General features: G+C 39.5%; 1 protein-coding gene across 3 annotated transcripts in view; it reads left to right on the forward strand.

Moving 5' to 3' along the window:
* Positions 1-13,810, forward strand: part of FGGY (FGGY carbohydrate kinase domain containing) — a 399,164-nt gene that overhangs the window by 50,451 nt on the left and 334,903 nt on the right. For all 3 annotated transcript variants that reach the window (XM_065876468.1, XM_065876483.1, XM_065876476.1), the window contains one exon: positions 1,729-1,817. In XM_065876468.1, the coding sequence (XP_065732540.1) occupies positions 1,729-1,817 (89 nt within the window). The remainder of the gene's footprint in view (positions 1-1,728; positions 1,818-13,810) is intronic.

Below are 13,810 nucleotides of genomic sequence, written 5' to 3' on the forward strand. Positions count from 1 at the left end.
TTTAAAATAAACAACCAACAACAACAGAAAATGGGCTTAACACTGCCTTTTACATCTGAGCCCTTTTGATGTTATTATTGTTTTAATGGGACCCTGTTCCTGGGTTAATACTCAGTTTCTCTGCTGTGCGTGGATGTCTGTGTTCAGAGAGTGGTGATAGCGGAAGAGAAAATAGGAAGAACTCATAGAATTTGAGGCCAAATATAGATAAAGAATAGTTGTATGTCTATAAAATAGATAGAACAGCACTCAGGACTTTTGTGTTGTTCTAAGGAGGTAACACATGTGGAAACCCTTTGTAAACTCTGAAGCGCCTCTCACCTGAGAGAGATTGGAAGGTGAAAGTGAGCAGTTTGTCTAGTTGTTCAATGCATATTTATCAAACGTCTGCTATGTGTCACCTGCTAGCAGATACTAGAATATGTCTCTTTTGGATCTTCTGTCTTGTTGCCTTTAGGTTCCCAAAGATACCCATGTACTTAGGATACATTCCTTTTTGTTGTAGCCTCTTGGGGAGGGAATAATTGAAACCAGGACATGGAGAGTTGCCTGGGTGGTAGGAAACCTTCCTTGCTGCTGCTTCTGTCTCTACTGCTCTTCTCTTTTTGAAGTCCTACTTCTCCAGGTCCTTGGCAAAAAAATGGCCACTTCACAGTTTCCAAGTTTATCTCACCTCCAATTCCATTCAAAGGCAGAAGTTAAATGACTCCATTTGGATCCTGAATCTAAATTCCTGGGAGAAGGAATCTGATTGGCCCAGTTAGGTCACATGTCCACCCCTAGTCCAGTTAAGTGTGTCAGGGGGACTGGAGTCATGTGATTTCTACCTCACAGCTAAGGGTCCAGTTCTGTGCCGGGGAGGAGAAAAGGCAGTTGTGGGATATTATGGTGCATAAAACTGACAAGGTCCTTGACCTCATTGAGCTTACAGTCTAGCAGAAGAGAAGGACATTATACAACTACTTGCAGGGTGATATGGGTTATATGACAGCCAGACCTCACCTGAGGAGGAGATCCTGAAAGACCTCCCCAGGGAAGGATGGATTGGGTTAACCAAAGTGGGCAGAGCAGCAGGGTGGTGGGTGAGGAAGGAGTGTTCTGGACAGAGGTGGCAGAGGAAGGAAAAGCCCAGTGGCAGGAAAAAAAAATCTGACCACATTGGCAGCGTGGAAGAAATTGGAAGGAACAAATGTTTAAAAAAGTTATAAGAATAGCTTGATTCCGTACCATTCTCTCTGGCTTAGATTGGAAGTTCTTTGTGGACAGGGACTATCATTCCTGTTGCCTTTGGAGCCAGTCAGCCTGGGGAGACTTTTTCATGGCAGGACACATTGCATTTCATCAGGTAATTTCTTAGTGTGGTTTTTCTCCCCAGTTCACAGCTGTTCAGCTTTGAAATCTTTTTATGTGTCTTGAAGAGTAACCTCTTGCCCTTCACTGGGAAGACGGATTGCGTACCCTTGCAGAATGTACTTCCTCCTGCTCCAGGTTGGCAAAGAGGAATAAAAGGGAAATTATAGTCATTTTTGGAAGGATCAATAATTGCCAATTTTTCTTTCCTGTATAGTACTGCTTTTATATCACTCACCATTCCCAGCCCCTGAACAGATGTTTTATTGGGCATTGTTGGCTATGCTTTTGTTTTGAAAATTTTGAAACATTATTGAAAGAGGAGAGGGGGAGAAAAAATAGCCCATAATTGATTCTAATATGTATTTAATTTGGCAGAACTTGAGAGAGACTTGCTGGGATAAGGCGGGACATTTCTTTGATCTCCCAGACTTCTTATCGTGGAAGGCAACAGGTGTCACAGCACGGTATGTTAATTATGAGTTGGATTTTATTTGTGTTCATCCATTCTCGGGTGTCTGTGTGTGTATATATATATATATATATATATATATATATATATAGCTTTCTTAACTCGCTTTGACTGGATGTACTGTTTGTACATCTGCATGCGATTTTGCGTACTTGAAACATCTTGAATCCATCTTCCACTTCCACTGCACATGCCCAAACACCATTGTTCCTATGAGGCCTGGAATGTGGGTATCCAAGGTGAAGACCATTCATTAAAATTGGACACATTTAAAGGAGACGTGAATAGTCCATTGTGAAATGTGACTATTTTTCCAAAGGTGCTTTTTACGTGGTAAATAAAAGAAACATTTTTTGGCCCCTAAAATTAAGGCAAGAGTTATGTTTTTCAAGGAAGGTGATTTTAACTTTAACTAGATGGGTGTGTTAATGAAGCTATTTTGCTTTTTATATCAACGTACCTGAATCATCCCAGAGTGTAGAAGTATGTATGTTGAAGTCAACAGTATTTCTCAAGAAATTACAAATATTATAAATAAGTTATGTGCTACACATCAGAGACAATTTTAAAAATACTCATGGAGTGTGACTGTGGCTGCTACAATGGATGTGTGCACAGATGTGCATATATATGGACAGATTGGACATGTATCCTCAAAGCATGCAAACCTGTTGTCATCTTGACCTCAGATTTCAGGGCATGCACAAGGGGAGGGGGCAGTAGGGCAGGGAGGGGTCTTCTTATCTTGGAAATGATTTAGAATTGCATATGAGAAAGGGGATCATTTCCCAGAGGACCGAAAAACCTGCATGAGTATGTATATATTTAGGTATATCTTAAAGTCATCTCTTTTAGAGAGCGCTAAATCCTCCCTATTTTCCCTTTTATTTAAACTCATGAGAAGCTGGGAATGGGAGTACCATTTTCCCTGTGCTCTTTCTGTCTATCTCGTTTTGTATGATTTGGATTTTCCTTGTAGAGAGTTGATGAGAGTGTGATAGTTCATTTGGCAGCAGGGGCTTCCAGAAAGGAGATAGTAGATGTATTTCACAAGCACATCATTCATCTTGTTGATTATTCTCCCCTCCCACTAATGAAATGCTAGTGTGGAGGGGATTCACGTGCATATTAAAATGGCCTCAGTAAACCTCAGGTACTCATCCCTCTCTGGGGAGAGGGCTCTGGAGAAGTGGTCTGAACTTTAACCCAGAAGGTGCAATTAGTCACCATTATATTGTTATCATCAATGGGGAGGGAGTTGTTTGGGTGAAGATCTCATCTGGACATTCCTCTTTTGGTGTGATATTAGTTGTCCAGAGTTATTTCTGGCAGGACCTTTCTCTAGTTTTTTTTCCCTATCTTTGTGCAGTAGTGAAGGAAATGTTTTGATTATTTTAGCCAAATGGACCTAGGAGTCAAAACAGTGCTAATAGTGTGGGTATCGGTAACAATCCATTGGCCCCCACAAGCCTTGAGAACTCAAAAGCAGAACTACAGATGGAGGAGGACCTTGATTTTCCTTCTCTTTTTCCTTGGATGTTAATCAATCCAATTCACTGATGTCCTCCCTGTTTTTCTGATAGTGCTAGATAGTCCACACCCCCATTTCCAAGTGTCTAATGCCATATTAAGACACCAAGAAGCCAGGTTTTTGAAGCTAGCTCTGGCTCAGATAGATTTAAATGCATTGCTTTGCTTATCCACTGTGGAGGTACAACATGACTTATCCTCAGTTCTGCCATGCAAGAGTTTGGTGACCTTGGGAGTGGCCTTACCTTCTTTGAATCTCACTTTCCTTATCTATAAAATGGGGATTGTGATACCAAACTAGCCTGATTATAGGAATCAGCCGAATCATTTATTCAAAGCCCAGATCCTCAGGGCTTCCAGTTTCAAGCCTTCTGAATCAGAATCCCTATGGGATACCTGGGAATTTGTGTGATTAACAAGTGCCCCAGGTGGTTATATGGTCCAGTAAGTTGGGACAACATTGCCTAACAGAGTATACATGAAAGTAATATGTAAGGTGGTCCATACCTGTGAAAGATTGGACGTATTTTGAAAGGTCGGATGGATTTGGTAAATTTAAAGATGGACAGCTTCTCGTTGGCCTATCAGAACATGCTTGGGGGCTTCCATTGCCCACCTGTGACAATCTGAAATCCTGAGGAAGCAGAAAGTTTAGTGCTCAGAAATGATTTATTGACTGTCCAGTCATCCCTGCCATTTTTTATTGGCTGAGACACTCATGACTCATTCTACTTTCCTTAGCGTGTATTTGCAGTCCCCTCCCTGCCCCTTGTCCATACTTGCCAGCACCTTCAGAGGCCTCCCTTCCAGCTTTGCTCTCCTGGAGAGCTGAGCCTGTGGACCTTGGGCACCAGGCACCAAGTTCCTCTTGTAAAGGTTGTTGCCCTCTCCCAGGCACACTTCTCTCTTACATCTGTTTTTCTTTTTTGTTGTTTCCTCAATCTCTTCATTCTTTCTTCTCTATTTCAACTTGCATGATCAGGCGAAACAAGTAATCTCAGAGCTTTCTCAATTATAAATATAATTGGGGTAATGACAATACTTACTCCATGGGGTTATTGTATGGACTGACTGAGTAAGGTGACAGAAGAACTTCCAACACAGCGCTGAGAAAGTTTTTGAAGGAATTAGCTATTTTATTTTTCTATAAATTTATTTATTTATTTTTGGCTGTGTTGGGTCTTTGTTGCTGCACGTGGGCTTTTCTCTTGTTGTGGCGAGAGGGGGCTACTCTTCATTGCGGTGCTTGGGCTTCTCATTGAGTGGCTTCTCTCGTTGCAGAGCACGGGCTCTAGGCATGCAGGCTTCAGTAGTTGTGGCACTCAGGCTCAGTAGTTGTGGCTCGCGGGCTCTAGAGTGCAGGCTCAGTAGTTGTGGCACACGGGCTTAGTTGCTCCGCAGCATGTGGGATCTTTCCGGACCAGGGCTTGAACCTGTTTCCCCTGCATCAGCAGGTGGATTCTTAACCACTGCACCACCAGGGAAGCCCTAGCTATTTTATTTAGTTTCCTTACTGTATCGATTTTGGCAGGGAGTCTTTGCATTAAGCTTCTGGCCTAGCGGAAAGAGGGAAATCCTTGTAGTCAGACTGACCTGGTTTCAACGTCTCTGCTATGTACTGTCTGTGAGAAGCTGGAGTAAATTACCACCCTCCCCCTCCCCCACCCCCTGCCCAAATTCAGGTCCTCATCTGGCAGTCCTGTCAGGGTTAGAGGTACTGTGGATAAAATGTGTAGCACATAGTATTTAAACAATTCACAGTTCTTTTAATGAAAAATCCCCATTGTCTTTCCATCTTCTAGAATAAGGAAGATGAGGGTCTGAGTTTGAATGTACGAATGCCAAAAAACACTCTGGACAGTGGAACATGAACTTGGCATCCTCTGGGCCAAGGAGAGGTTCAGATTTGGTGTTTATCTGACTCTTATTGTGATTGTTTTGGGAGGCTTTGGGGAAATGGGTGCCAAAAAGGCTAGAGGGTGTTTTTTTTCCCTTTCTTTTTTTCTCTTTATTATTCTAGTGGAGTCATGGCTGAAAAAGTGATCAGATTTCACCTTGTCTTAAGCCTTCAGACTTGTTTTTGGCAGTGACGGTGTGTAAGAAGTCTTCCTCCTCCTCCTCTTATCTGTTTTTCTCTCTTCTCCTGCTTTCCCCTCCCCCCTCGCTTTATTTATTGTTCTTACCTTCTAAAATACGGCAGCTACTCTTGTTTTTCTGGCTCACTGAGAAAATCACCACTTTGGCTTATGATTAATTTGTAATTCAGCTCCATTCTTTTCATTATATTGATGAAAATAATTATTGCTATTTTTTAAAATAATAATTTATATAATCATCATAGTCATCATTTATTGACTGCATTCTCTATATCTGTGCTAACTTTTTAACAAATGTGAACCCCATTAGTCCTCCCAATCATCAGTTAAAACAGGTGGTGGTATCACCATTTTGCAATTCAAGAACTAAAGCTCAACGTTGTAGTAATTTGCCACATCCTAGCCTTTAGTGGATAACTGTCCAGAATTTTGGTAACATGAGAAGTGGGAAGTCAGAAATTTGAATAATAAAATTTTGTATAATCAGACAAAAACATATGCATATGTATAAATCCTCCCTCTAAAGAGATTTGAGGTGACTGATAAGAGAAGATAAAAGCAGTGATAAAAATATTAAAAAGTCACAATGGAGTGAAATATTAATAGAATAAGATAAAGCCAAGAGCTTCATAGAAACTCTATGGTTCATCATAATTACTAATTGATTTGTTTCCAAGCTTCCTAGTGGCCAAAGAAAAGGTGAGAACATAATCAGGATTAACTGAGTGAACACATAAGAACCCAACTGCTGTTCAGGAGAAGAACTCCCTCTAACATTGTGGTCTGAGAGCAATTTCTCCTAGATTATCGAGGGTTGGCAATATTCTGTAAATTATCTAAAAGTATGTCCTTTGAAATTCAGTTATAACTTCAAATAGACTTTATTTTAAACCTAGTTTTAGATTTACAGAAAAGTTGTGAAGGTAGTACGAGAGTTCCCATTTACTTGACACCTAGTTTTCCCTATTATTAACATCTTATGTTTGTGTGATACATTTGTCAACAATTGATGAACCGATGTTGATACATTATTATTAACTAAATTCCATACTTAATCATATTTCTTTAGTTTTTACCTAATGGCCAAGATCCTATCCAGGATACCATATACAGTTAGTCATATCTCCTTAGTCTCTTCTTGGCTGTGACAGTTTCTCAACTTTGTTTCTGATGACCTTGACCGTTTTGAAGCTTGGTCATATATATTATAGCATGTCCCTCTAATGGAATTTGTCTGACGTTTTTCTCATGATGAGACATGGGAAGTATGTCCTGGGGAGGAAGACTACACTGCCTATTTCTATTGAGTACCATTCTCATCATGTCATATCATATCAAGGGTACATACTAGCAGCATGTCACCACTGTTGATGTTGATCTTAATTATCTGGCTGAGGTATTGTTTGTCAGGTTCCTTTCCACTTTCTGTCTTGTATTATTGGAAGGAAATCACCATGTACAGCCAACACTAGGAGTAGGGAGTTATGCTTCAATTCCTTAAAGATGGAGTTATCTACATACGTTATTTTGAATTATTTTTATAGAAGATTTGTCTATTCTCAATTCATTTATTTTTATTTCTTTGGACAAAAAGAAATTGATTACTGAGTTCCTTATGCACAAGAGACAGTTTGGTTAGTTTGCTTTAGAAGTTATATGTTAGAATTTCTGAGTTTTCTATGGCATATGGGGAAACAGGGCTGAGCTTCTAGAATCTCAGGTTTATTTTTCCTTACATTTTGTATATGATATATTACTCCCCCCCACTACAATGTACAATTCTGTGAAAGTTGTCAGTAAATATTCTATTTTCTACTTTGAGATGAATTTATGTTCTTTAGAATTGTAATCCTTTTAAAATAGCAATTATTTTCCTGATTTGCATGGTTCTCTATGTGTGGGGTTTATAAGGGATGTTATTATTCTGTTATTTTTCTTATGGTTATTTGCTAATCTGTCAGGAGAAGATTATGGCAGGTTATTGATCCAGATCTATAGTCATTTTCCAAATATAATCTCCAGGATCTCAAAAATAGTATCATTATTTAATGACTCTTATTACTCTATTTCATTTTTTAAATTATAAATCTACTTTATACAATTTATTTTTTTACTCTATGTATTATTGTATTTTCCCTTTCAAATATTATCTGAAAACATGTTTTTGACCCATATAATATTCTATCTTATGTCTGTATAATGTCTGTGTTAGCTTTGCCAAGTTTTTAGGCTTAAAATGATCTCTTATTTTAATGTGCATTTTTATTATTAAATGCAGTTACCTTTTCTTATATTTATCAACCACTTGTTTTGTTAATTTATGTCAATTAATGTCAATAATTGTATCTATTAGTATTACATGTATTGATTGCCTATTTATGTCAACTACTAATATTTATATTGGATTTCAGTGTTTTCTTAAATATTGGTGAGAATTCATGTTTTTGTTTGTTCATTTTACTATTTTCCCCAAGGTGTTATTTTTGAAAAAATTTTAAAGCTACAGAAAAGTTGAGAGAATGGTATATGGAACACCATATCTTTACCTACATCAGCGGTCTCCAGCCTTTTTGGCATCAGGGACCTGTTTCGTGGAAGACAATTTTTCCAGGGACTGGGGCTGGCGGGGGGTGGTTTCGGGATGATTCAAGCGCATTACGTTTATTGTGCACTTTATTTCTATTATTATTACACTGTAATATATAATGAAATAATTATACAGCTCACCATAATGCAGAATCAGTGGGAGCCCTGAGCTTGTTTTCACTTGCCACTCACTGATAGGGTTTTGATATGAGTCTGCAAGCAGTTGATTTATTATGGTCTCTGTGCAGTCAAACCTCTCTGCTGATGATAATCTGTATTTGCAGCCGCTCCCCAGCGCTGGCATCATTGCCTCAGCTCCACCTCAGATCATCAGGCATTAGATTCTCATAAGGAGCGCGCAACCTAGATCCCTCGCATGCGCAGTTCACAGTAGGGTTCTCGCTCCTTAGAGAATCTAATGCCGCCGCTGATCGGACAGGAGGCGGAGCTCAGTAGCGGTCTGTGGCCCGGGGGCGTTGGGGACCCCAGACCTATAATTCATCAATTAACGTTTTTGTTACATTGTGCTCAAAAGTGTTCTATCTCTGACATGCATATATGTGTTTATTTTGCTGAACCATTTATAAATGAATTGCAGATACCACCTTCTTTCCTCATAAATTCTGCAATGTGATCCCCAAGAGTACTGTCCTTCTCCTGTGTAACCACAGCGCTGTTATCACACTTAGGACCATTAACATTAATCCTCATTATTTAAATTCCTAACAGGTACCCTATTGTTACCTGTTCAAAGTGCCACTCACTTTTCCTTGCCATTGGAGTTCTGATTGATAGAGACTACATACAGAGCATATTAGCTAGATGAAGAATGAAAACCTACCTCATTATCTTAGAAAATACTTGTTAACCTTTAATGTATAGAGCGTCTGGTATACTGGGTGGATAATGCAGCTCAGAAGTGAGGCTAAACCAGCACTTACATGTTCAGGTGTATGTGTTCTTATGTGGAGGAAGGCAGGCCCGATATGCCAACCAGATGTCATCAAGTCAAGTAACTGAGTCAGCAACATGAATGCAGATCCTGCTGAGGTGTGCTTACCTAAAGCCAGGGCACACTGGTTGCACCTGGGCATGGAGAGTGAAGGCGTGGGCTCAATGTTATTCTAGGAATGACTTAGTACCTTATCTTTAACACAGTGACCCCTTCAAACATGGCTTAATATATTCCAGTGTCACAACAATCAGAAGGATTTCCCTTACCGCCTTGGAGAAAATTAAGTCAGGGGATGGGGTGCAAAGTCAGCTGCGCTTCCTCTGGTGCTACTCTTAGTGGAGAGAAGAGCAGGCAGGGAGCAGGCTCATCCTCCCTAAGGGCTGAGGCAGCAGCACGGGAGGAAGAAGGGGTAGACTTCCACGATAATATCTGCCTCTGGTGGCCTGTCTGCAGTCCACATCCCTTCCTTAGTACTTGACGTCCTGATTACCTCACTCAGTTGCATATCTAAGATAAGACTTGATTTAAAAAAAAAAAAAAGCTTTATTGAGAGAGAATTCACATACTATACAAGTCACTCATTTAAAGTATAATTCAGTGCTTTTGATAGATTACATTTTTATGAATTTTAGTAAAATATCTATAGCATAAAATTTACCATTTTAAGTGTCCAATTCAGTGGCATCAATTACATTCATGGCGTTAAACAGCTATTACCACTACCTATTTCCAAAACTTGTTACCCCAAACACAAACTCTGTAACCATTAAGTAACACAACTCCCTGTTCCTGCCTTCCCCTGCCCCATTAACCTCTAATCTACTTTCCGTCTCTATGAATTTGCCCATTCTAGATACCTTATATAAGTAGGATCTTATATGTCTGGCTTATTTCACTTAAGCATAATGCTTTCAAGATTCATCCATGTTGTAACGTGTAAGAATTTCCTTCCTTTTTTATGGCTGAATGATATTCCATTGTATGCATATGCTACATTTTGCTTTTCCATTCATCTGTTGGTGGACCCATGATGGATAATTGGGTTGTTTCTTCCTCTTGGCTATTATGAATAATGCTGCTGTGAATATTGATGCATAAGTATCTGTTTGAGTCTCTGCTTTCAATTCTTGTGGGTATATATCTAGGAGCTGAATTGCTGGGTCACCTGGTAATCCTATGTTTAGCTTTCTGAGGACCCACCCACTGAACTTTTCCATGGCAATTGCATCATTTAACATTCCCACCAGCAATGTATAAGGATTCTAATTTCTCTACAGTTTCACCTGTTTTTATTTTCCTGTTTTTTTTTTTTTTTTTTTTTTAATTATAGTCACCCTCATAACTGTAAAGTGGATTCTCACTGTGGTTAACGACTTGATTTTTTGTTAGAAATCTATTAAATGAAAGTAAAATTGATTGAATTTAGGTCATCCTAGAGGTAACATTTTTTGGCCAGAACTTGGTTGAAACTTGACAAAGATTCTGAAGGTAGTGTCATAAAATTAAAGAGTTCTGGGGAAAAAAATAACAGTTATTTCTGATATGATTGATGGTAAAACTCTTTGATATGCATTGTTTTATGGTTGTGTTGAAGGATGATTTCTCAGAACAATGGTATAAAACTGTTCTTCTAGGTTCTAGGAAGAATGATTCAGTCATCCTCTCGCATCAGCTTATTTTTTGGTATCTTTAATAGTGCTGAGAAATGGCCTGTAAATATTAGATTTCCTTTACCCTTATTTTGGGGAAAGAAGAGTGCTCTCACTCTCTACAGAAGAAAAATTATCCTTATCTCTTCACTGATGAGTAATAGAAAAAATAGAAAATTAAAAATCATAGTGGTTTGAACAAACAGGCGTTCATTCTCTTCTGTAAGTAAATACAGATGTATAGAGTTTTGGGCTACTATGACAGTCCCACAAACTCATCAAGGACACTAACTGTTTTGGCATTTTTACTTCATTATCTTCAGCCCTGACTTCCATTCTCAAAGATACCTCATGGTCCAAAATGGCTTATGGAGTCTCTGTTTTTCAGCCCACATTTCATATAGCAGGAAGAAGGAAGGTGGGAGTTGCATAAAAAGGATGAACACACCTGAGTCAGCCTTCTTTAGAGAACCTTCTTTGAAGAGCTGCATAATACTTCTGCTTGCATGTCATTGGTTTATGCTCACACGCAGCTAGAGCCTGGATAAAATAGGCTTTCAGTTGGTGCATTGCGTTTCTCTTACTACTAAAGAAAAAAAGCGAGAATTAATACTGAGCAAATAAAAAGATAATCACAAAATTGTAATTTCTCAGTAAGTTACACTGACCGTTATCCCAGATACTAATTTATAATCCTTCTATAATACCGACAGAGAGAAGGGTGAGCACAGGACAGGTCGTAGGGGTGGTGATATATAGTTTGAAACAACTGTAGCTCATAGTTTCCTTCCTTCATTCATTTCACTTACTCATTCATTTATTCTTTGCATGTATGTTAATAGAGCACCTAAGAGGTCTCTTCTCTCTAGTCTAGCAGTAGGTAGGTACACATTTATTTAAACTATTCAAATTCCTGTAAGGGCTGGAGCCAAATACTCCTTAGCTCACAGTTTTGCTCTGCCATTTACCAGCTGGGTGAACATGGGAAAGTCATTTAATCCTTCTCAATCCCAGGTTCCTTTTATGGTTGAAGGGGGACAAAAATTACATGGCTTTGTTTTATGGAGAAAATGGAGCACCCTGGGTGAAACCTCTAACCAGTTTGCAATACAGAGTAGTACACAGGAAGTGCTACTTTCATTTATCTTTCCCTTCAGTCTTTATTTTTTAGTTTTACGTTTTAAGGTGAAGCTAAATTCAGTTAAACAGCTTACAGGTGGGGTGGGGACAGTGGGCCATTTAGAAACCAAATAACCTGTTGGGCAACTTCTCTCCCCTATTGGGTTTTGTCTTGCCTTCCTGCAGGGTTCTGTGAGTCAGAGGGTGTGAGAGTATCTCCAAAGGTCTCAGAGCTGTTGTGGGCGTGAAGAAATGAGCAGATGGCAGGAGACCACAGGCCATCAGTATTCAGAGGCTGAAAGTCCAGGAAGGGCAGGAGAGAATGGAATATGCCAGGGCTGTCGGGGCAGGAGGGGAACGGAGTGTTCATATCATGGCTTCTCACCCATGCCTACAGTTGAGGCACAGACCCCCAGTGACTGGGAGTCCTGCTGCTGCCCTACACTAACGCTTAACTAGGGGATCAATGACTGTCCCTCTTTATCTGCTCCGTTGAGTCCAACCCTGAGGAAGGTTGAGATTTCTTCTTTCACTTTTCATCAGTAAAGCAAATCTCGATGGAAAAGGTTAGGAATCCCCACATTTGTCCTTTGGGACAAAGGTGGTAAAATAATGTGTGACCTTGGGTGGTTATGATGTGCACCCTTCAATAAGAACCACTGGTCTGAATTTGCTCAGTTCCCATAACTTAAAAAAAATAATAATAACAGCCAGTTTTTATTGAATACCTGCTGTGTATCAGGTACTGTTCTAGGTCTTTTTTTTTTTTTTTTTTTTTCCGGTACGCGGGCCTCTCACTCTTGTGGCTTCTCCCGTTGCGGAGCACAGGCTCCGGAAGCACAGGCTTAGCGGCCATGGCTCACGGGCCCAGCCGCTCTGTGGCATGTGGGATCTTCCCGGACCGGGGCACGAACCCGTGTCCCCTGCATCAGCAGGCGGACTCTCAACCACTGCGCCACCAGGGAAGCCCCTCTAGGTCTTTTGTTTAAGATATATGTGTATATGTGTGTATATATATATTGAAGTATAGTTGATTTACAATGTTGTGTTAGTTACAGGTATACAGCACAGTGATTCATATATATGTATATATATATATACTTTTTCAGATTCTTTTCCCTTATAGGTTATTACGAAATATTGAGTATAGTTCCCTGTGCTATATGGTAGGTTCTTGTTTGTTATCTATTTTATATATAGTAGTGTGTATATATTAATCCCAGCCTCCTAATTTATCCCTCCCCCTTTCCCCTTTGGTAACCATAAGTTTGTCTTCCATGTCTGTGCATCTATTTCTGTTTTGTAAATAAGTTCATTTGGATCTTTTTTTTTTTAATGCCACATATAAGTGATATCATAGGATATTTGTCTTGTCTGGCTTATTTCACTTAGTATGACAGTCTCTGTGTCCATCCATGTTGCTATAAATGGCATTATTTCATTCTTTTTTATGGCTGAGTATAGTATGTATGTGTGTGTGTGTGTTTGTGTGTGTGTATACCACATCTTTTTTATCCATTCCTCTGTCTTTTTTTTTTTTTCAGATCTCATGTGCTTACCTCTAGACATGAGTTCTGTATGCCTGAAAGGTAACGGCCAGTATGACTAATTTTCCAATTGAGCAGCTATGTAGCATTTCCTTTACTTAACAGTTTTCTCTGAGACCTCGAATCACTTTTAGAATTTAGTTTTGTTTGCTCTTTAATATGGTAAAGTGGAACAATCTTGGGATGGGGTTCCTCATTTACAAGTAGTATGATGGTAGAGTCTTTGCCAAAAATGTTTTGGAACTGTAAAAGTGCTAAAAAATAGAGATCTCATTTTCCAGGTGATATGACAGACTCCCAGAAGGGTCTCACCCTGAAGGTGAAACTAGTAAGTGAAGTGTGAGTTAGGTTTTAAGGGGACATCCCCACATCATACATTGTTAGGGGTCCTTTCTCTGACCCGAGAAGGCCTCCCTCAGGATGGACAGGACATCTCAGTCTTGGTGGCCTCTTAAATTAGTTTGCTATCCAGGATGGCTGTCACTGTAAGTGAACTCTTGTGAACC

The sequence above is a fragment of the Phocoena phocoena genome, chromosome 1 (genome assembly GCF_963924675.1).
Source record: "Phocoena phocoena chromosome 1, mPhoPho1.1, whole genome shotgun sequence".
Classification (NCBI taxonomy): domain Eukaryota; kingdom Metazoa; phylum Chordata; class Mammalia; order Artiodactyla; family Phocoenidae; genus Phocoena; species Phocoena phocoena.